Here is a 23,259-nt window from a genome sequence, read left to right on the forward strand (position 1 = left end):
TCTTGATATATGCTCAATGCAAAACAGATGACCCCCTGATTTCTTGATGCCAGTGATGCGGCCCTGCCTGAGGCCAACTCAGCTCTTGGGATCCAACCCTCTTCCAAAGTATTGCCAAAGTCCTGGCTCAGGGGCCAAGACTTAGTGCTTCATTCCCATGGTCATGATCACTGACTTTGCACCTAAGGTTCTAGAATCACCACCCCCTTTTCTACCAGATCTCAGGTCTCACCGTTGTTGAAAAGTCTCTTGTTGCTCAACAACACCTAAACATTCCCAAGAGTAAACCCATTTGATATGACAAACACTACATATTTATAAGGGTATATACTCAGGCCAATTCATTAATCTATCAGGGTCTTCATTCATCATCTGTTAAATGTGGATACTCACACCACCCATCTCACTGAGTTGTGCAAATGATCAAATAAAGTACTTATTAGAGTGACTGGCACATGGTCAGCATGCGTCCACTATTATTACCACCTTTTATCAAACGTTTGCTTTACAATGCTTGATTTTCCAACTCTTCGACCTCTCTGTGAATGCTGTAAGCCTTTCATACCCTCCAGCACACTCCTTCATGTATATCCTGGCTTGGAGGTCCTTCCTGGCCTGGTGCCCTTGTAAGCTTCCAACCTCCATGCACCCATCCTTCCATCTCTTCTATCCATTTCTCCATGAACCCAGAATCCAAGCCTACAGGTATTTACCATCCCAGAAACACACTGTGCACCCCCATTGTTATACATTAATGTTGGGATCAGTGTGCAAAACCTAACTATGCTCACTATTCAGAGTAAAATTTCATTTCCTCTGGGCTCACACAGGGCTTTCTTTTGCACCTCTGTGAACACATATTTGCTCAGGTTCATGAATGGCTGATGTTATGTAAGTAAGTCATGCCTTGGTTTACTAATTCCCTAGGAGCTGATTCTTACCTAAGGTTTTTATGACCCAGTCTGACCCCTTGAACTCTTCCAGGTCATAGAGAATCCACTGGGAATTGGTTTGAAAATGGATGTGTTCAGATCCCTGATGTTAATAATAATCTAATTGACAGAGAAATCTTTATCCTAGAGATTTCTAGACTTTACTCCTTAAGCACATTCTGTTCAGAAAGGAGCAAGACTGGAAATCAGACCTTGAAAACAGTAAACAATGTTCTTCAATATGATCCACACATTGGTGAATGAGTACACATCATCAAATAAATCAGCCAGAGATGACATCGGATCCTCGATTTTTTTTTTTTTCCTGACAAGTAATAAATCCACAGCAGGGCATTCTGGCTTACCATGTGGGTTTTCTCCTTGCTTCAGCTCTCCTTGTAATTATCAGAGAGAAGCATTAAGTGAGACTCTTTATTTCTCATCCTTTTGGGTGTTAAATTCCTATAAGCTTAAAGTAATAACTGCAAGAACTCCATAGATGAGGTAATGTGCTATGAGAAATGGAAGTATAAAATTACTTCTAAATAATCTTAGCATACTGTGAAGGATACTGACTTAGGTATACAATTACAGTGTAAAATATAGCCTTGTTTTTAAATATGAGAGAGAAAAGAATAAAAGGAAAACCTAAAACCTAAAAGTTATAGAACACGTACTCACACACATATAATGCACATATACGTAAAAATGAATGTGTTTATTCATGGCTGTCGTGAAACTAACACAATTCATCTATTGTATTATTTTTTATTTTATTTTATTATTTTATTTCTGAGATGGATCTCACTCTGTCACCCAGGCTGGAGTGCAGTGGTGTGATCTTGGCTCACTGCAATGTTCGCCTTCCAGGTTCAAGTGATTCTCACGCCTCAGCCTCCCGAGTAGCTGGGATTACAGGTGCCTGCCACCATGCTTGGCTAATTTTTTAAAAATATTTTTAGTAGAGACAGGGTTTCACCATGTTGGCCAGGCTGGTCTTGAACTACTGACCACAGGTGATTCGCCTGCCTGGGCCTCAAGTTTGCTTGTTTGTTTTGGTGGGAAGGGGGAGTTGTTATACAAAAAATAAAAGAGAGTAGCCATGTTCCAACTTTCAGATGCAGCACCTGGACCACTGAGAAATCAACAGATCTTTCCATGGCAATGAGAATGGGGGTCATAAATAGGACTAAACTTTAAGGTTATACCTACGAGAGAAAGAAGACCCCTGGCTCAGAGACATGCTTTCCAAGAAGGAAAAGCTGGTAGGGTCATAGTGTTCAGACTCTGAGATAGGATGAAGAAGAGAAAGTAGGGTCAGGGCAAAGTAACCTTGCCAGAAGTCTAAACTATCACACGATCCCCATACTATAAGTAAAAGAAGAAATGGAGGCTGGCACTTTTCTACAGATACTAAGGACATAAGAAAATATTAATGGAGTTGTCAGACTTGAAGCCAGAATAATTTTCTAGAACCTGATGACAGTTTTGGAAGGATAACACAGATGGCCAAGGCAATGGCAGGGGACAGGACTTCCTGAAGAACTTTTACTACATTTTCTTAAATATGAATTAATGGAAGACTCTACAAAACTTCTTCCATCCTTCTGGGATTATCTTCTTGTTCTCCCCTCTTCTTTATTCTCAAACTGCAATAAATAGATGGTGAATGGGAGCACGATCAGCTCTGAGATGGGTAGGGTGAGACTCCGTTCCTTTTTTGCCAACTAAGGTCTTTGTAACAGACACACAGGCTAGGTCACAGTTGCAGACTAAAGATGAGATAAAAATTGGAATACTTACTTATTGAACTAAGCCATAGCAAATATTTTTGAGATTATGTCTCAATGTTGAACCCTCAAAAATGACTTCTCCAGCATGTGATAATCATCAAACATGAAGATTTCCAGAAACAGAACAATAGAGAAAGGAACTGACTATATTTACATCCATAAGTGACAGAATAGGGAAGAGGGAAGTATTCTTTGATCATACTAGACCACCACCTTAGATGCCATATCTGGGAAGACCTGAGACACACGAATAATTAACTTTAAGCTAAGTAAGTAATCTCAGTAGTACTCCTAAAAGTTTATGGTTCATCTGAAACACATGCTTTTCCTAAATTCAGAATTTAAGGAAATTCTATTTTCCTAGTCACGCTAGTTACTTTATATTAGATAATCTAGATAAACTTTCAACCAATCTAGTCGGGTTAATTCAGTTTGCATGACTTCTAAGACTTTATATGGCTTAACCAAACAGAAGATGAATAAAAATGGAAGAAAATGAGGTATAGGTGGAAAGTGTAATTCAAAGCCTATCTAAGAGAGTTGAAAAAAGCAACTTCAGAAAGAATTCTTGGTTTTAAAATGAGTATCTTCATAGAAAAGTATATATGCAAACATAAAAAAATCTCAATTCACAAAACTATTTTAATAACTACAGCACTTAATCAAGCCTAGTTTATAAAGTGTTCCAAATACCTAAAAATAATATGTGAATGAGGAAGATTTTTTCTATAATCAAACCCTTGTTCTCCCACAAAATTACATTCAAAGAGACATGTTAAAATTAATTACGTGTTGAAGTGCAAAATCTAAATTTTGTTTTAATACTTTCTAAAGAACATACATCTCCTAAAAAGAAAAAAGCAAAATGTTTTAATAGTATATAGGCTTATCCTATAGAAAAAACAAGGAACTTCTTTATTTTAAAAGGTCAATATCTTTATACTGTTATATTTAAGACAAGTTCTTAGGACACCAAACAGACTCTGCCATTCACAAAATCTAAGTGAATCCATAATAAGATAAAAAGAAATTTACAGGAAATCACAGTGGTAATAAATCTACTGAATTATTATTTATAGTGTGTTTGTGAAGAATACAGCATAACAAGGCAACAGGCCAGTATTTAAGGGCTGAAAGATTTATCCAACCTTAAACATATCAGTCTACGCAGGCCTGGAGTCTGTAATCATTATTGCAGTTTAATCTGTCTTTGCAAAACAAAACTAAAAAATAGACTGTGTGCTTCTGTGATTAATCATTTGCATTTAACACCAAACTGAACTAATATAAAAGATCCAAAAATGCAGCACCAAGAACAAGGTACGGAGAGGTGATGGAATTTGTTTAGAATACCATGTTCTGAAAGTGTCATGCCACCTTCTGTTAAATATTTGGTTCATTCCATTTTGTCATCCTGATTTGTATTCCGGAAGCCGTTAGAGGCTACAGGATTATTTCATTACAACCACAACATATGTTGGTGAGCAAAATCCCCGATCAGTTGCAAACTTCTTCCCCGTTAACCCCAAATAATAATGGCACTTGAAAATCCCAAAAAGAGTTGTGGATTCCTAAGTCTCAACTTTCTGCACAAAGGACACCAGTGTGCAACGCGGCACCCTACAAAAAAAAAATCAGTGTAAACAGTTTGTGAGTCCAGGCTATACACGGCAGAAGCATGGAGTAGAAAGCTCAGATGACAATGTACTTTCAATGAAAATGGCCATGCTGTGGAATCATAAAAATAAAGCAAAGTTGGCAGTCATCCTCTCAGCATTTGGTGTTCAACTTTGGAATGCTGCCAGGTATGTAAATGTAGCCAAGGAGAACACATGTCTTTAAGAAAATGAAGACATTTTCAAAAAAGAAAAAGAAGAGAAAACAGGGAGGGAGGGAGGAAGAGAGAGAATGAGAGAGAGACCAGAACTGCACTAAATAAGCAGTTGTAGTTACTAACACTGCCTCCTCTACCTCCCCCCTCATCAAAGCTGCTTTAACTTTGATGACCAGTACTTATTTGCAGATGTACATATTTTTCCCTGACCTTGGCAGCATCAAAGAATTTATACACTTAGCAATTCTTGCACAATCTCTTGAAAAGAACAGCACAAATGTTCTACCCATCCATGCCAAGCAGGACTTGTTACTCTTCTCCACCTATTTTTCTTTCAGTAAGTTAATGTATCTGCTTAGATTTTGGTTCTAAAATAAACTTCTAAGACAACTAAACTTAGGGATTTTTTTTCCTTCTTTTGATGAAGTTAGGAGAAAAGAAGTTATAGGAAAAACTAATTCACCTAATAGGCTATAAATTTTTGCAGAGTACTAAATACAAAAGATTAAGAATTATAGCTTTTCCAGGCTTATGACGATGATAAATGAAATTTCTTCACTCATGTATCTGTTCTCAACACATAGCGAAAGAGTTTATACTGGAATCAAAGACAACCTCGATAGCTACAATAATCTTAATAACAAGTCCAAGATAACTATACTTTTATGTATTAAATATCTTATAGCACATAAACGATTTGAAAATAATATTCATTCGTTCTAATAACAGTGCTTAAAAGTCATGTTTAACACCTGGTTCTCCTTAATAAATTAAAATTATGACAACTTACAAAGCAAAAGCCCCTGTGAATTGCAACACAGTTTCTAAAGGGGTTACTGTAAAACTAGGTGCCATAAATATGCCGAACTTTACCCAGATTCACAGCAGGGGTGATTCATGGGCCCACATCGGCCTCAGCCAAACCTCAAAACAGGTGATTCATACTTGATTTCATTTCTGTTTATTTTTCTTTTAAATAAAGGACTTTCAGAATTCCAAAAAGTTATGTTCCTATGACTTTTGCGGGAGAAAGGAAAAAAGTAAATGCTCCTCCAATTCCAGTTCCACTTTTCATGACCAGCAAGAGTGGTGTAGGATGCCAAACAGTATCACAAACTAGGAGTCTGAGGAAGTTTTCATGAGAGAAGGGAATTATGCTGATCTAAAAAAAAAATCATGATGCCTAGTGAACATTTACAATGCTGAAGACAGTCTCACTTTCCGGTACAGAAGGAAGTTAAAAGTAGAAGACTAACTTTTATCTTTGTACGTATTTGTCGTAGGAATTTTTCTTCATGTTTTCCTTAGACGAAAGAATGAAATGGTTATTATCATTTATACGTTTCCTTCAGCTACAAGGAAGTATAGCATAACCAATAAGGACAAGAATCTGGAGTCGACCACTTAGATTCAGATTTTGACTCCAACCTTACATGTAAGGGACTGTGGAAAAGTCATTTTACCTCTGCGCCTCCGTTTCTTCATCTGTAAAACAGGGAGACAGAACTTATAGTAAGCATTTAATGAATACTATTTTTTCCCTCTGCCATAGTCTATTTCTTATTCGGGTTTTAACTAATGTTACAAACAGGCAGTAATATTTATAAGTAATAGTAATAAACTCTTAAATAATGCATATTAGGTATGGTTCTAAACAAATTACAAGTCATAACTCATGTAATCCTTACAACTAACTTTTGAGGTAAGCATTATTTTCCAGAGGAAAAGGCTGCTGTACAGAAAGATTCAGTTACTTGTCCAAAGGCCAACTAATAAATAGCAAGGCTGGAATTCAGACTCATGTAGCCTGGCTTTCGAGTCCAGGCGCTTACCTCTAACCAGCTTCTTGAAGAAAACGGTTTAAATAAATCTTATAACGTCATAACTTACATAAAAGATAAATAGAAAAATTTTGCACTCAGTATATAAAGTATGTATTGCATCTAGGTAACATTTTTGTCTGCAACCTAAAAGAATGACATTTAAAAAGCAATCAGAGAAGCCACAGTTAACTTTTTTTTTTTTTTTTTTTTTTTTTTTTTGAGATGAAGCTTCACTTTTCTTGCCCAGGCAGGAGTGCAATGGCACAATCTTGGCTCACCGCGGCCTCTGCCTCCTGGGTTCAAGCAATTCTCCTGCCCTAGCCTCCCAAGTAGCTGGGATTATAGGCATGCACTGCCATGCCCAGCTAATTTTTGTTTTATTTTGTTTTGTTTTAGTAGAGACAGGGTTTCTCCATGTTGGTCAGGCTGGTCTCAAACTCCTGACCTCAGGTGATCCTCCTGCTTTGGCCTCTCAAAGTGCTGGTATTACAGGCATGAGCCACCACGCCCAGCCCACAGTTAACTTTTGTTCTAATTACTGTTTTAGAAAACTGCAAGGAAGAACAGATTCTGTCTTTGAAATATTTGATATACTGTATAAGATGAACTGGTTTATCACTTTACAACAAGTTTATATGGAATAGAACCAACAGCAACCTCATCTTCCACAGTTCATGGGAAATCCCACTAACATCTGCCATGCACAATCAATGACCCCTATGGACAGACCCCTTCCTGTACTACTGGGTCAAGACTCAACCCTTTCCCCAAAAGGTAACATGGAGCCAATGTCCAGGGGAAAATTAACTAACTTCTTGAGGTATGCCATTTCCCCAATTCCTCTTGTAACATATCACTGACTTCAGATAAGTTGATAATGTCAAGGGCCAGAAGACTAATTAGTTGACTAACTAATGGTGAACTGATTTATTAACAAAATGGAAACTTCATCTATATAACTGCAAAAATTATTTTAAGGTAGCTGCTATTCTGCTTTAGAGTCTAACAGAGAAACATACCCAGAAGAAAACTTTCCTTAAGACCATTCTTAAGGTAAATTTTCTTCTTAAAGGTAAATTTTCATTAGCTAACTATACAACTAAAAGTTTGGAAAGATAAAACCACTGGTAAATGCTTTTTACCCTTTTACTGTGTAGCCTTTTTCTGCTGATGTTACAATATATTCCAATATGTTTCACCATATTCCAATAACTATAATTTTAATCAAATTGCTACAGAATATGACTAATGAGAAATTGACTACAGAGTGATAAAATGTTCTCATAAAACCTTTCATGTATATAATGTGATATATACAGTATGTATGACATATTGACATATATATGACATATATATGTATATGTGTATATATGATATGTTCTCTCTCTCTCTCTCTCTCATTCTCTCTCTCTGTTCTCTAGCTGTTCCCTAGGTCTAGCCACAGTTAAATTGTGGGTTAGATATCAGAAAAATGGGTATTAATACCACAATGAGCTACCACTGCGCTATCATAAAACTGACTGTAATGAAAAACATTGACACTACTATGTTTTAGCAAAGATGTAAGACAACCGAAACCATCACCCACTGCTTGTAGGAGTGCAAATTGGTACAACCACCTTGGAAAACTGTTTCATGGTGTTTACTTTAGTTGAACACAGGCATGCCATATTACCTAGCATCCACTCTATTCACTGAACAAAAACACATACATATGTCTATCAAACAGGCACATAAGAACGTGCATAGGAACATCAGTCTCAGTTCCCTCAGCTGGAAACAGCCCAATGTCTACCAACAGAGAGCACATAAATCAAATGTCTGTCCACACAATGGAATGCTGTAAAATCACACCAACAAGCCAAAATCAACCAAAGACAATCCACAAATTATTAAAATGTCCAACATAGATAAATATAAGAGCCATAATGTTCAGTGAAAGAATTCAGATACACAATGATTCCATTTATATAAAACTGCAAACACAGGTCAAACAAATGTATGGTACTGAAAGTAAGGATGGTGATTATCTTTAGTGAGGAAAGAGGGAATATGATTGAGAAAGGTCCAAAAGGGAACAGGTGGGGCTGAATGCTTATTTCTTTACCTGGGTGGTAGCTCCACAGGGGTTGACCTTATGACAACTCACCAGACTGAATACATGATTTGTGCACTTTTTGGCATATATGTTACATGATCAATAAGAAGGTTGATTTTAAAAGGCCCATTTTCAAGCCTAATTATATATTAATCTCTATTGTTCTGCTCAAGCTGCCATAACAGGTTACTACAGGGTGGTTTCAACGTTAAGAATTAATTGTCTTGCAGTTTTGGAGACTAAAAGCCCAAGGTCAAGGTGCAGCGGAGTTGGTTTTTGGTGAGGCCTCTCTCCTTAGCTTGTGGACTGCTGCCTCCTCACTGTGTCCTCACATGACCTTTTCTCTGTGTGCACGCATCCTCATTCTCTTTTTGTCTTCTTAAAAGGATAAGAGCCAGGTACGATGGCTCATGTGTGTAATCCCAGCACTTTGGGAGGCTGAGACAGGCGGATCACCTGAGGTCAGGAGTTTGAGACCAGCCTGGCCAACATGGCGAAACCCTGTCTCTACTAAAAACACAAAAATTAGTCAGACATGGTGGTGCACACCTGTAATCCCAGCTACTGGGGAGGCTGAGGCAAGAGAATTGCTTGAACCCAGGAGGTAGAGGTTGTAGTGAGCCAAGATCATGCCACTGCACTCCAGCCTGGGCAACAGAGTGAGACTCCATCTAAAAAAAAAAAAAAAAAAAAAAAAACCGGGATAATAGTCCCATTGAATTAGAGCCCCACTCCCAGAGGCCTTATCTCCAAATATAGTCACACTGGGTGTTTGGGCTTCTAAAGATGAATTTGAGAGTTGGATAGGGGGACAATTTATTCCATAACAAACTCTCTGATATTCTCCAAGTTGATATTTTTTAAGTTCTTAATTCGTTTCCTTTATGTCAAATTTTCACATTATCTAAAACTTTTAAATCTTAGTATTATAAAGACTACCTAAAAGTATACCTAGTGTTTCTGAATATTTTACTTTTTAAATTTCTTACAAAGAATATACTGTTTATAACAATAAAATTCTAAGGTTTTTAAAATTATATAGGAATTATTTTTAATTAAAGTGCAATAGTAGACTCTAACTGCAAGATATTTTAAAACAAAATCCATTTCTATTGGGCAAATACCTTTGTAATACCAATTATATATGCTCCCTAGCTACAGACAAGTAAGCAGTATGTGTCAATGCAAGTCACTCGTTTAAAAAATATACACTTATATGATGAAAAAACAACATGTAAAGGGTATTTTTTCCAATTATTTAATAATCCAATGTGCTGTCAGGCATGGTGGCTCACGCCTGTAATCCCAGCACTTTGGCACACTGAGGTGGGTGGATCACCTGAGGTCAGGAGTTTGAGACCAGCCTGGCCATCATGGTGAAACTCCATCTCTACTAAAAATACAAAAATCATCTGGGCGTAGCTTGTGCCTGTAATACCAGCTATTCGCAAGGCTGAGGCAGGAGAATCACTTGAACCTGGGAGGCAGAGGTTGCAGTGAGCTAAGATCATGCCACTGCACTCCAGCCTGGGTAACAGAGTGAGACTCGGTCTCAAAACTAACTAACTAAATAATAATAATAATAATCATCATCATCATCTAATGTGCCCATTGTTACTATCTGCCATGCATTCCTGCAAACACTCCAGGAAACCATTTCTATTAAATATCTGGCTATCTTATGGTAGCTTTTACTTATTTTCAAACGGCAGCAAAATAGGAACGCTGTTTTAACAGAATAGAGATTAAATTACCAAAGGAGAAATATAATTTTAACTCAGAACTCTTGCCAAAGACACTAGTTTTCCTTTTGTGACAGATGCAAACCAGCATTTAAGGGTTTTCAATGATATGCCTGTGTAATCATTACCCCAAAACCCATGCCATAGCAAACACCTCGTCCTATTGATATTCTAAGAAACAGACCTGTATATTTACCCTTTGGGATAAATTTCCTTTGCCTTCTTACATGCTCATGTATGTTTTGGCAATATGTATCTAAATTTACATTAAATCATTTAACAACTCTTGTTATCACTTATAATGGTGTTTTAAGCTACATACATTACTAAGAACACAAAAGAAAATTACTGTGAAGAAAAACAAATTCCAGTTTACTTATACACACTATGGTAATCCCTCCTTGCCATGTGAATTGAGTTCTCAAAACTCTATGAAAAAGGAATTCACAGTCAAAAATATAACTTGAAAATGGAGTCCAGCGATTGCCTTTACGTGGCATTTCTACAGGGATTAAATGAGTAATAATGGGTTCTACACTATTCGTTTCTATTCATTATGTCTTGCTTACTTGAAACATCAGTTTTGTTTCCATACAATTTCAACAAGCAGCTTGGCATTATTTGTTGCTTTGCTGCAGCTACTATGCACACTAAGGAGCTAGTTTTTCTTCCTTTTTTTTTTTTTTTTTTTCTGTATCAGGTCCTGTGTGATGACTCAGAGTTGTAGATTCTAACTCTAGCTCTCCAGGTTCAATCTTCTTGTCTCAGAGGCAGAATAAATATGCATACTTGAAATGGAAAAGGCATTGGGTAACTTTCCTTTAACTGAGACACCCAAGTCACTATGTCCCATAGTGACCCTTCATCAGCAGGACCATGATACCTGGATTCTGCCCACTATAACACCAGGCCAACACACACATCTTCCGCTCCTCTGAGAGCCTTCCCAGCTCCTGCTGACACCATCAGAACATAGCTCTAGGGCTGGGCCTCACTTGGCTTCATCTTCTATTTTCTTTCTAAATGTTTCTAACCAAAAAAGCTTTGCTTTGCCCCTTGTTAACTCTTTTTCTCACTTCCTGCAACCACAACAATTCCCAATTGGCACGGGCCAGGATCCATTTTTTTCCAGTTGCCAAGTTACTTGGGTGTACCACTGGCATCCTCAAACGTTGCAAGTGGGGACTGATGGCTGGGGACAGATCATCCTTTGTCTAAGGACAGTGCAAAGCAGCAGCAACCAGCCACGATCAAAATCCCCACCAATGCTGCAGGTGGACAAGTTCAAGTTCAACTGCGGCTAACTGTGGGAAGGAAACATGAGGGAGACACCTGGGGCGCGCCACAAGGAGCCAATAAGGGTAGACGGCTAGTGAAATGTAACAGTCCCCTACAAAAATAAAACCCAAAACATGATAAAGGATTTATAGGAGACCCTTCTGCCACACAAACTGGGGGCAGGGATGGAATCCATGGCCATGATGACGGACTCAAGCAGCACTGGGGAAAGTGGCATCCAAATGACACAGGGCAGCTTTTCCAGTTGACAACCACTGTTCTGGGGAGTGAGCTGTCATTGACAAGAGATGAAGAGAGCACTGGTCAGACACTGGCCATCCCTGAGCCACAACAGTGGATTCTCTGCAGCATGCTCCTCCCCTACTTTCCACTCCATGGAGAGGGGTTAGAGGAAGAAACAAGCTCACTCGTTCCTGATGAGACTTCATTCTCAACACGCAACCACAACCCTCAGAGGTCCAGCTGCCTCTATGCCCTTCCTCTGGTAATGGAATTCCTTTCTGTTACCATATATAAGTGTGTTTATATGTTAGGGAGCCTGGCACTGTCTGTTTAGGGGACCATTCCAGGCTGCTTGGCAGGAATATACTACACGTTAAATGAGACGAAGGCTATGTCTCCAAAGGCAGAAATGGTCTAAATTATGTCTCAGTGATACTGCATGTTCTATTTAACCTCAGTAGCCTCAACCATTTCAAGACCAAGAACGATTTTCTAGTTTTCAATTCAAGCTCGAAGTGAGAAGAAAACTCAACTAGAAGAACCCCAGCATCTCATAGATGGAGATACAGACGCGCCAGCAGCTCTCTGTCCCACTAAAAAAAATTCCCCCCAAAGCCATAATCATTTCTGCTGGAGTTCTCTCACTCTGTTTCAAAGAAATCTTCTGTAATGAATTCTACACTTGTCTTCCCTCAACTTGCCAGGAAAGAGTATAATTATTACTTAGTCTCACTTAAAATTAAAATATTTTAATTATGACATTAAACAGCACAGTTTTCACTTCAATTAAAAGTAAGTACAATCATACTACATAAATCTTAAGGAAAAGAGTGAAAAACCGCCTTTAAAAATCTAAAGTCATTTTAAGATACGTTTCAAAACCATGAACTTAAAACTGTCTTACCTGGCGAACAAAACTATTTGAGGTAGTGTCAGATGATGTGCTTCCATCAGATCCTTTAAATCTGTTTTTCCTTCTGGCTCCTTTTCCATATGACTACAAAAAAGACAAATAAGATTATTATAAGACCCTTTAACAGGAATGTAGGCCTAGTTGTAGAAAACATCAAAGACCAAAAACAAGTAATATATTGCCATCATGTAAGCATCATTAGAAAGTTAATATTGGTGGGATTCCACAAATCTATTTCCAATCAGTGATGATGTAGGGAGGACAGTTTTCTTTTCTGTTCTTTTTTGAGACAGAGTTTCACTCTTGTTGCCCAGGCTGGAGTGCAAGGGCACCATCTCGGCTCACCGCAACCTCTGCCTCCCAGGTTCAAGTGATTCTTCTGCCTCAGCCTCCTGCATAGTTGGGATTACAGGCATGTGCCACCATGTCTGGCTAATTTTGTATTTTCAGTAGAGGCGGGGTTTCTCCATGTTGGTCAAGGTGGTCTCGAACTCCCGACCTCAGGTGATCTGCCCACCTTGGCCTGCCAAAGCGTTAGGATTACAGGCATGAGCCGTCGTGCCCGGCCGGGGAGGAGAGTTTTCTTGGCAAAGCACTGAATAACTAGTGAATTAAAACAATGGATGTTATCTGTTCTAAATATGTTAGCAGGCAAGAGGCAAAAGCCTGTAATGATAAAGCATTTAAAAATAAACATTTAAAACAAGAAGTTAAAGGTAAGATGGTTTGTTTCAATAATAGGATTGGGCCAAGCACAAACATCTAAAAATGAACTTGCTTTTCCTATTACATTTATAGTTTACATTCAGAACCCTAAGAATAAACTACACATCAATCTATGTTTAATTCTAAGCACAAATACAGTAAGTGCAAATATTAAACATTAAAATATAAATGAACAATAGCTTAACACTGAGTTTAGAGTTAAATGCAGCACACAGGTTAGAATCCTGGCCATAGCAAATCTTGACCAAGTTTCTTAATTTTTTCAATCTTTTCATCTTTAAAATGGGGTTAAGTATTAGATGAAATAATACCTCATAGGATTAAGTATGAAATGAAATAATGTATTTATAGCATTTAGCCTAAGATCTAACACATGGTAAGGACTCAAACTAATACATAAAAAGTGATACCTATGCAGGGGTTGGAAGACGTGGAAATGAACTGGACAAAAGTGTATATAACACGTTGAGAATTATTAGGCTCATAGAGACTTCATTAGATGATCAGAAATTTACACCATTTATTTTTAAAATCATCACATTCAGGTTTTGAAAATGCTATTTGGTTATGCTTCCTCTATTCATATGGTTTTCATTAAAATATCTGCCATAGTGTATGTAGCACTTAGGCAAGCTGAAATCTATTACAAACATTTGCGTTATGAGTAATTTAGATGAATTTGCAATCATTGAGAGGGTGGTATAATCTTAAAGCAAAAAATTTTCTTATAGATGTTTGTTCTCTTCAGAGTATCTAAGGGATTTATATAATACAAATGTGTTTCCATGACATTTAATTAACTCTCAACTTCATAAACGGCAAGAAAGCTATGCTGGGCTTTCGTAATGTAATATACAAGGTTCTCCTCAGTTAACAGCTTATTCTTTTTACTTATGTAAACATTATTCAGTAAACTGTTGAAAAATAACATTCTTTTAACCACTTTTTTTCTTTTCCAATTATTATGTAAAGTTTTGGATGGATGCATTTTTCTAAGGCCTAAGAAAGGTAAAATAAAGTATGAAAATCTCTTTAAAATTTTCTTTTAAATATATATTAACCCATGTGCAAAAGTACTTATTACCTTGAAAGTATTTTTAAGGCCTAACATGCTTCTTTGGGGGTGTAGGGACAATCCGTGTTAAATTCACCATTTACCCTCATGAGGAACATAAATTATCTTTGAGCACAAAGACAAAATATAATCTTTTCCTTTTTTTGGGCGGACAATGTCTTGTGCTGTCACCCAGGCTGGAGTGCAGTGACATGATCATGGCTCACTGCAGCCTTGACTACCCCCACACCCCCTGGGCTCAAGCAATCCTCCCACCTCAGCCTCCCAAGTAACTGGAACTACAGGCATACATTGCCATGCTTGGCTAATTTTTTTGTTTTTTGTAGAGACAGGGACAGGGTCTCATTGTGTTGCCCAGGCTGGTCTTGAACTCATGACTTTAAGCAATCCTCCTGCCTCAGCCTCCCAAAGTGGTGGGACTACAGGAGTGGGTTACCATGCCCAGCCTCCAGTACCATTTTTAAATGAACAGAAAAGAATATCTTCACAATTCTATTGTCCTTTAATTTTAGCATTTTAGTGATAAATATGTTTCATTATTCAGCTTCTTGGATGTGTAAGGTTTTTTGTGGTTGCTCACAGTTGTACATCAGGCACTGTGAGAGCCACACAAAGTTAAAGACATTCAGTCACAGAGGAGGTGGTCGTTCTCTGCAAAAAGTTGGACACATTTAAAAACTCACATTAATTTTTCCAGGCCCCTGGGAATCCTGTTCATAAACGCTATTTCAGGCATACTTAGCTACCTATGCAAAGGATATGTAATGAAATTATTACAGTTTTCAACTGTACTAAGACAGTTTACACACTAAACAACTATGGCACACTGAACTGCATGCATGCTGGTGATAGTTTCGAGAAAAAAAATTGTTCTTCCATTACTTAAATGTGTAAGTGATGATTTATTTAAAGTATTCATTTGCTCATGCCTTAAGAGTGTTAGATCAACTCTCTATCATATATCATAATTATTAAAAGACAAAATATATATGCTTAATTATATCTCTATTCTGTGATTTTACTAATTTCCACAGTAATTTCTCTTCTAAAGTTTCTCTTTTTTTTTTATTAAACTGTAGAGTGACTACTTACTGACCAGTTATATTTTTTTATAATAACAGGATCAAAAAACAAAAAAAACCCATTTAAAGCATCTTTGGAAAGCTAATAGCCCATTTTCATATACCTTTAAAAATGTTAATGAGAATTCATCCTGCCATTACGAAATTAAATTTCTTTTAATCTAATGCGTATTTAAAATTAAGTCCATCTTGCTCGAAAGATTCGGTTTTCAGTTACTTGAAATCCTTGAAAATAAGGACTAGACGACTACTTCTGAAGGAATTAAGGGGGAAAAAAATGGGAAGGCCAAACCTCTCCCAGATGGAAAAGACAGGTAAGATTAAGTGTTCAAATATTTAGCTGACTAAATTTGAAAATATATATATATATAAATGTGTGTAATTGTTTCAAGTGCAGCCACTTTTGTGAACAATGGTTTTTCTAAATATTTTTTTACCAACATTAAATATATGAACACCCAATATCTGAAACTGTTCATCATTAGTGTGGCCCAGGTTGTACAAAGAAAAGGGGAGACAGGAATGGGGATTTGGCTATAGTACAAGGTGTTACCTATAGATTCTCCCTGACACGTGCAGGAGTCTATGTCCTTCTTGAAAGAGTCCCAAAAGTCACTAATTTCCACTAATTGCTATTAGCTACATGAAGCGTAATAAAAACAAATTATGTCACTATACTAAAAAGAAAAAAAGCTCTTATATTTATATTACTTTGTTTCAAAACATCAGGCTAAGATTTCAGAAACTGGGGAAAAAAATTCTTAAGACATTTCCAAAAATATATTAATGACTTATTAAAAAGACATTCAAAATCCATCATGATGTTAATGTCAGCTTAGTGTGAATGAATATCTATCTTTCTTGACACTAAATAACTTAAGAGTGGACTCCAGTCTTAAAAATCAGCAAATAAATGTTGACTTTTTCACAAGTAATGAAAATCTAATTTCTGTATGATTGAAGGAGACAGGAGTAATTAATTATAGAAGTTGTCAGTTAACTGGAGATTTTAGCCGTGCACACAATGTTGGCAGCCCCTGGGGACAACCTGAAGAATGATATGGCTTCTGTGCTTTGATAGTTATTGTGACAGCTCTCCTGCCTACAGATTACTTCCCGTGAGCATAATACTGACACTTAAAATTAGGCCGGGCATGGTGGCTCATGCTTGTAATCCCAGCACTTTGGGAGAGCAATGTGGGCGGATCACCTGAGGTCAGGAGTTTGACACTACCCTGGCCAACATGGCGAAACCGTTTCTACTAAAAAATACAAAAATTAGGCTGCGCGCGGTGGCTCACGCCTGTCATCCCAGCACTTTGGAAGGCAGAGGTGAACAGATCATTTGAGGTCAGGAGTTCAAGACTAGAGCGACCAACATGTTGAAACCCTATCTCTACTAAAAATACAAAAAAAATTAGCCAGATGTGGTGACTGGTGCCTGTAATACCAGCTACTCAGGAGGATGAGGCAGGAGAATCGCCTGAACCCAGGAGGTGGAGGTTGCAGTGAGCCAAGATAGCACCACTGCACTCCAGCCTGAGTGACAGAGCGAGACCCTGTCTCAAAAACAAAAACAAACAAAAAATTAGCTGGCCGTAGTGACATGTGCCTGTAGTCCCAGCTACTCAGGAGACTGAAGCAGGACAAATGCTTCAACATGGAAGATGGAGGTTGCAGTGAGCCAAGATTGCACCACTGCACTCCAGCCTGGGCTACCGAGTGAGACACTGTCTCAAAAAATTAAATTAAATTAAATTTAATTTAAAAAACTAGTCTCCATCTCTCTCAGTTCATATTCAATGATGTTTATCCCCTTGAATTTCTAGACTTTCCTCATCTTATGACCAAAAACAAAGCCAAAACTATCCATAGAGAAATCATGTATCAAATCTCCTCATTTACCAATAGCTTAGTGTGAATAAGCTAAGGGTAAGATCCTTTACTAGGCAAGAAGTAACTAAATGACATTCCTAGAAAAAGGAGTTGCCTTTTATATGGCTCAGTTCACACAAAAGCAGAAAGGAACAAGAAGCCTGCATAAATAAAGTTCTTGGGGATGGGAGTGGGTGTCTAGCAGGTAGAGGAGGGAGGAGGGAAGAAGGAGGCCAGGAAGCAGAGCTCTATCTGCCCAGTAAGGAGGAGCACAGGCAGGGAGGGCAGAAAGCCAGGAACAACACATGCCTTCTTCACAATCTACCTCCTGCCAGGCTTGGAAAGATCAGTAAGACAGGCTCGGTTCCTTTAAGTGATGTCATAAGTAGTTTTCTCTCTCTGTTATGTTGTGAAATAATGCATTGTTACAATTAGTTTGTAACATGGTTTTTGACCTATACTATGTGTAGGATAGAGACAAGCTACACAATTGCAGAGTATCACCATCCTCTATGGGGTTAACGTATTTTGTTTAGCTTCTCTTGAACGGGCCAAGGCTACATAATTCAAAGGAATTAAATACAGCAACAGGTAAACTGAGTCTTCATATAAAAAGAGAGACGAAAAGAAAAAGAGCATGAGACTGTAAGAACAACAAAACCTCAAATCACTCAGATATATTTCAAATTATAAAACATACTCAGAAATTCTGATTGGCATGTCTGTAAATTTCTCCCATGCCACATCAGGAAAAAAAAAAAAACATTCAAGAGAAAAGGATGGTGTGGTTAGAAGTGAAGATTTCAGCAAAATATAAAGCACAGGACCTATGGCCATCCACTTTGGAGACTGCAGAAAACTCATTTGGACATGGAACCTAAGATTATTTCAGGAAAACAGTGTTGATTTAGTTCGAGAGCCACTAGAAAACAGCTGCTACTCTTTTTCGATAAAGCTCCTTGCTACAGCCATTCAGGATGTTGCCATCACATGCTTGAAAAGCATCTGGCAGACTCGGCTGGGGTGGGACCAGCTGGGACCTGTTGCTAGGAGCAAAACAAACAGGCCCGCTGGTTACTGTCTGTTCAGTTTCAGGTGTGACTGGAGGTGCCACTGACAATCTCCCTGAGGCCTAGAGTGCTGAGATACCGTTCTTGTTACTCCTCCATTTCCTCTTCTGTTACCTATCAATCCCTGTCACCTGCTTCCCGTTCACCCAACCTTCATGAAGGAGCTATTCAATTCCCTGGAGAATTACCAGTTTAATGTCGCCCCATAGAAATATCATATGAGCCAAATACATCACTGAAATTTTCCAGCAGCCACATTAAAAAGGTAAACAGTAACAGGTGAAATTAATTGTAACAATGCATTTATTTAACCCAGCATATCCAAAACATGATTATTGCAACATGTCATCAATTTAAAATTTACTAATGAAGATGTGTTACATTCTTTATTTCATCTTAAGGCTTTGATAGCTGGTGTGAATTTCACATTTACAGCACGTATCAATTCAGACTAGCCACATTTCAAGGGCTCAAAAGCCACAGGTGGCTAGTGGCTACCACAGTGAACAGCACAGATTTGGAGCTTGGAGAAAGGGTCCTCCGTGAGAATCTGGACTTTGGAGGTAGACTGTGTCCAAATTCACACTGAAACTGTTTAACAGTTTACCTAAAAAGCAATGCAATTTTCTTAAATTGGAACTTTCAAGAATTTGCAGTTAGATTGCCACTCATTTCTTATGAAAGAAATGGATCCATTTTGGGCCAGGTATGGTGGCTCACACCTGTAATCCCAGCACTTTGGGAGGCCAAGGTGGGCAGATCACCCGAGTTCAGGAGTTTGAGACAAACCTAGCCAACATAGTGAAACCCCATTTCTACTAAAAATACAAAAAAATTAGCTGGGCATGGTGGCAGGCGCCTGTAGTCCTAGCTACTCAGGAGACTGAGGCAGGAAAATTGCTTGAAACCAGGAGGTGAAGGTTGCAGTGAGCTGAGGTAGTGCCACTGCACTCCAGCCTGGGTGACAGAGTGAGACTGTCTCAAAAATCAAAACAGAACGAAAACAAAAACAAAACAAACAGAAACCAGGGCTCTGAGAAATGTATCATTTTGTTTATGGCAATGTACTGGGGCAAATGGACCGGAATGTATCAGGGTGCTCCCTCTCTCTAGGCAGACTGATTGATACAGGAAAGGAAAATGGCAGAGTTTGCAAATCTACGTTTTCTGCTTTCTTCATACAAATATAATAGTATAATCCAGAGGTGAAGTAGAATGATTCCTAAAACCAATGATTGCTTTAGAGGTTCCATTTGTAAATAGAAACTCCATTTCTAGGTAGAACTGCCTAGTAATTCTGAGTAGAATTACTCGGTACCACACAAACGGAGGATGCTTTAGAGCCAGCCTCCTTACTCAGGCAGTTTTTACTGCTGGTCTGTTCTGCCCAAACAGAGATATGGAAGAGATGACTTTGCCAAGCCTCACACAACCCTATGATGCCATGATTTGTTAGATATAAAATAAACAGGCAATGGTTCCCTCAAATAATGGATGTGAGATGAACGCAATTCAAGTCAAATTGCTTTCATTTTTGGAAGGCAGAGAAAGCAAGGAGATGAATGTTGATGCAGGTGAATATTTCTATCTCTTAAACTTGCTTGTAAAATCCATTCTGCCCTCTCTGTTCTCTCTCCTTTATCTATGCAATCACTTGCTAATTCCTGTGAACTGAACTTTGAGATGTTTGATACACAGAACTGTCATATCCATTATCTTTTCATCTCTTTTTCTCTTAGGCCTGATTACCCCTGGCCCAAACTGTTACATCTGTCTGCCTCCTGGTAACTTCACTTCTGGACTCCTGAGATTTGAAACTATCATACAGAACATTTGCAAGTGAATATTCCCAAATGAGCTGTTAAGTGGGTCCTGTTTTGAACTCCTTCCACAGTTCCCTGTCGCTCAATACACTAAAGGTTCCAAGTCCCCAAGATGTAGTCTCAAATTGCTTTGTCAGTTTTATGCCTGTGCCCAATCTTGACCTTACCATGCTCTTTTTAAACTAGAAATGATAAATATATACTGTAATATTTCTTACTTCTGGGGCTTTGTTTTATGTATGACTGCTTACCAACTGTCTCGAAAATATCTGGTGTAATCTGACCCATCCTTCGAATCTTTTTGCAAATGCCACCTCATCAGTGAAATCCTTACAGATTCCTCCAAATGGCATGTTTATTATCTTTATTCCTTTGAAGCCGTATACTAGTCAGAACTTCTCTTACAGCCCCTATACATACATCCTAATTGCTGCTACTGGAATATAAATTCTTTGGAGGCAGAAATTGTGTCTTTCCACATCAGAATCATTTCCACATTGCTGCTGTACAATAATTTGTTGACTTACATTTAATCATTATACATAAATCACAAAGTAAATTAGTATCTCTTATCTGAATGCCAGCCCTGACTTTGATCTCCAGGAATTTAGGAACTCTATTTTTATCATAAGAATAAAAACTTTTCTAAAATATCCCTCAAGGAAGATCAAAGGCAAATGAGGGTCTAAACGTCCTTTCCTTTGATGAAGGACTCGAATATTGATAGTATTCAAGACCTTCATCCTAGAATAACCGAGGTCTCCGGGTACATTTTTCATTCTATCTAACCTGGCAAGCGTCTAGATAAAAATCAGGAGTCTAGAACAAATGCAAACTCTATTGGTTAAAATTCAGATCCTCTGGCAGAGACCAGATGGGAATGTAGCTGGTTCATTACATGTCCCCACTCGGCTTGTGAAGCAAACAGCCCAGGGCGGACTAAAATCTAGCTGTTTTACCACTACAAAAGAAATAGATTTCTGATTACACAAGTCCTTGGTTTCCACATTCTTCCCCTTCTCGAATCAAAGTGAATTATGTGTTTTAAGTTAGCACATTAATTTCCCAATGGTAAAAGAAAGTTCAATAAAGCTAGACTACTATGCCACTTGGAACTGCCATGATTACAATATCAAAATATCTAGAGCACTCAGGTTCCACCTATGGAAACAACAGCCAGAAAACAGTTGCCACCTTTATTAGGTTGTCACACTCCTGCCCCCACGACTACAGCAAATGATACTCTAACATGCTCTCTCTAGTGTGTGTATGTGTGTCTATGTATTAATATATAAGTGTATACACACACACTATATATATAATACCACAAATTAAAATCTGGCAAATATAGGCTTGAAATCAACAAGCCAATACCGTTAAGCAAAGAGACATTTCTCCAGAATGCTTCCTGAAATGTAACAATGACCTCTTCACATCACTGGCCAGCCAACAGCCAGCCCGCAGCTAGGAGTCTGAAGTCATTTCCCTGCTGGGAGAAAAGTTGAGCGACTCCTCACTGCTGAGACCTGGAGGTGTCTGTAACCCAAACTGTACCTGCTGAAGCCTTACGTAAAAAAAAGCCACCTTGTCATTGCCCAGCGCCTACAACTGACATCTCCAATTTCACAACAACCTGCAGCGAAGCTGACTTTTTCCAGAAACCGCGAATACTTATCGGAGAGAAAGGGGATCCTGGAGATCCCTGAAATGGCTAACATTTCAGGGGAGACGGAAGAATAAAAACTTTCTTGTCCCCAGCTTGCTCGCTTCTTACGGGAAAGGCACGAGGTGGGACAGGCAAACCTTGGCAAGTGCCCGAGGGACTGAAGAGCTGTCAGCCCCAGGTGCGCAGCGTGGTCCGGGCAACTCTGGGGGGAAATCCGGCAGGGCGCCCCCACATTCGCTCCCCTCCTGCCCACCTCCACCCCATCACCCTCACACCTACGCCCATCCCGGTTCCGAGCGTGGCTAGGAGGGTCGGCATCGTAGAAAGCGCTGCGATGGGCCCCCTCCCGCCCACCCGGACTCACGATCTTCAGCAGGTCCAGTCCACTAGCCTGGTTCATGTCTCTCCATGTGCCTCTCCTGGGAAAGGGCGAGGAGGGCCAGCTGGGGCAGCCCGGGAGAAGTCTGGGAGGACGGGCAGGTCTCCCCCGCCCTTCCCCACTGGCTTTTCGGAAGCAGAGAAAAATGGAAGCCGAGGCAGAGCCAGGAAAAGGCGCAAAGGGGCAGGGTTCCCAGCGCCAGGAGAGGAGCAGAGAGTGGGCAAGCAGCGAGGGGAGGAGGTGGCTGACGATACCCAGGCAGCGGGGAGGTGCGAGGCTAGAGATCCCTGGAGCGGAGGTGCCGGGAGAGCCCGAGGTCGGTGCCCTGCCCGGCGGCTCACAAAGGAAGGAGAAAGCGCCGCGCTCTCGCTACCTGTGCGGCGGCTCCGAGCGCCCCCGCGGGAGCCACGTTCTCCAGCAGTTCCATCTGGATCTCCGGCGCCACCGCCGCCGCCGCTGTGGGAGGCGACTTGGACATGTCGCTTTGGACCATTGGCGAAAAGTCGGCTCGGAGCGAAGCAGCCAGCCCCGGCGGCGGATCCCCTCCTCCTAGCCCCCGCCTCCCGGCGCTCCGATCGGCTCTGGGGGACGCCCAGGGCTCAGGCCCGGCTGTTCTCGGCGCAGCGCCCCGCAGCGCCCCGGGACTCGGCGCCGCGCTGCCAGGCGCTCAGTGCGCGGGACGGGGCCGGGGCATCGGGCGAAGCGAGCAGCGCGGGAGGCGGGACGCGGGGGCGCAGCTGCGGTGCTGGGGAGAGGGACGCCCTCCGCGGGGCAGCCGGGGCCGGGTAGAGCGGGCGCAGCGCGGCGGGGATCGGAGCCGCGGGCGCCGGGAAAGGTCCTCGCCAGGAGGGGAGGGAGCTCCGGGAGCGCGAGCCAGGGGGAGGTGCGTCGGAAAGCGAGAGTGACA

At 39.9% G+C, this 23,259-nt stretch overlaps 1 protein-coding gene across 6 annotated transcripts in view; it reads right to left on the bottom strand.

The window, feature by feature from the left end:
* Positions 1–23,026, bottom strand: part of CACNB2 (calcium channel, voltage-dependent, beta 2 subunit) — a 449,623-nt gene extending 426,597 nt beyond the window's left edge. For 3 of the 6 annotated variants that reach the window (XM_011968888.1, XM_011968890.1, XM_011968887.1), the window contains exons 1-2: positions 22,726–23,026; positions 12,648–12,740 (exon numbers count right to left, since the gene is read on the bottom strand). In XM_011968888.1, coding sequence (XP_011824278.1) covers positions 12,648–12,740; positions 22,726–22,845 — 213 coding nt within the window. In that variant the 5' untranslated portion in view covers positions 22,846–23,026. Of the gene's footprint in view, positions 1–12,647; positions 12,741–22,337; positions 22,382–22,725 lie in introns of those variants that run through there. The other 3 variants (XM_011968893.1, XM_011968896.1, XM_011968889.1) reach the window with 1 other exon arrangement.
* Between the last annotated feature and the right edge of the window lie 233 nt (positions 23,027–23,259).

The sequence above is a fragment of the Mandrillus leucophaeus genome, unplaced genomic scaffold, assembly GCF_000951045.1.
Source record: "Mandrillus leucophaeus isolate KB7577 unplaced genomic scaffold, Mleu.le_1.0 Scaffold863, whole genome shotgun sequence".
In the NCBI taxonomy this organism is placed as follows: Eukaryota; Metazoa; Chordata; class Mammalia; order Primates; family Cercopithecidae; genus Mandrillus; species Mandrillus leucophaeus.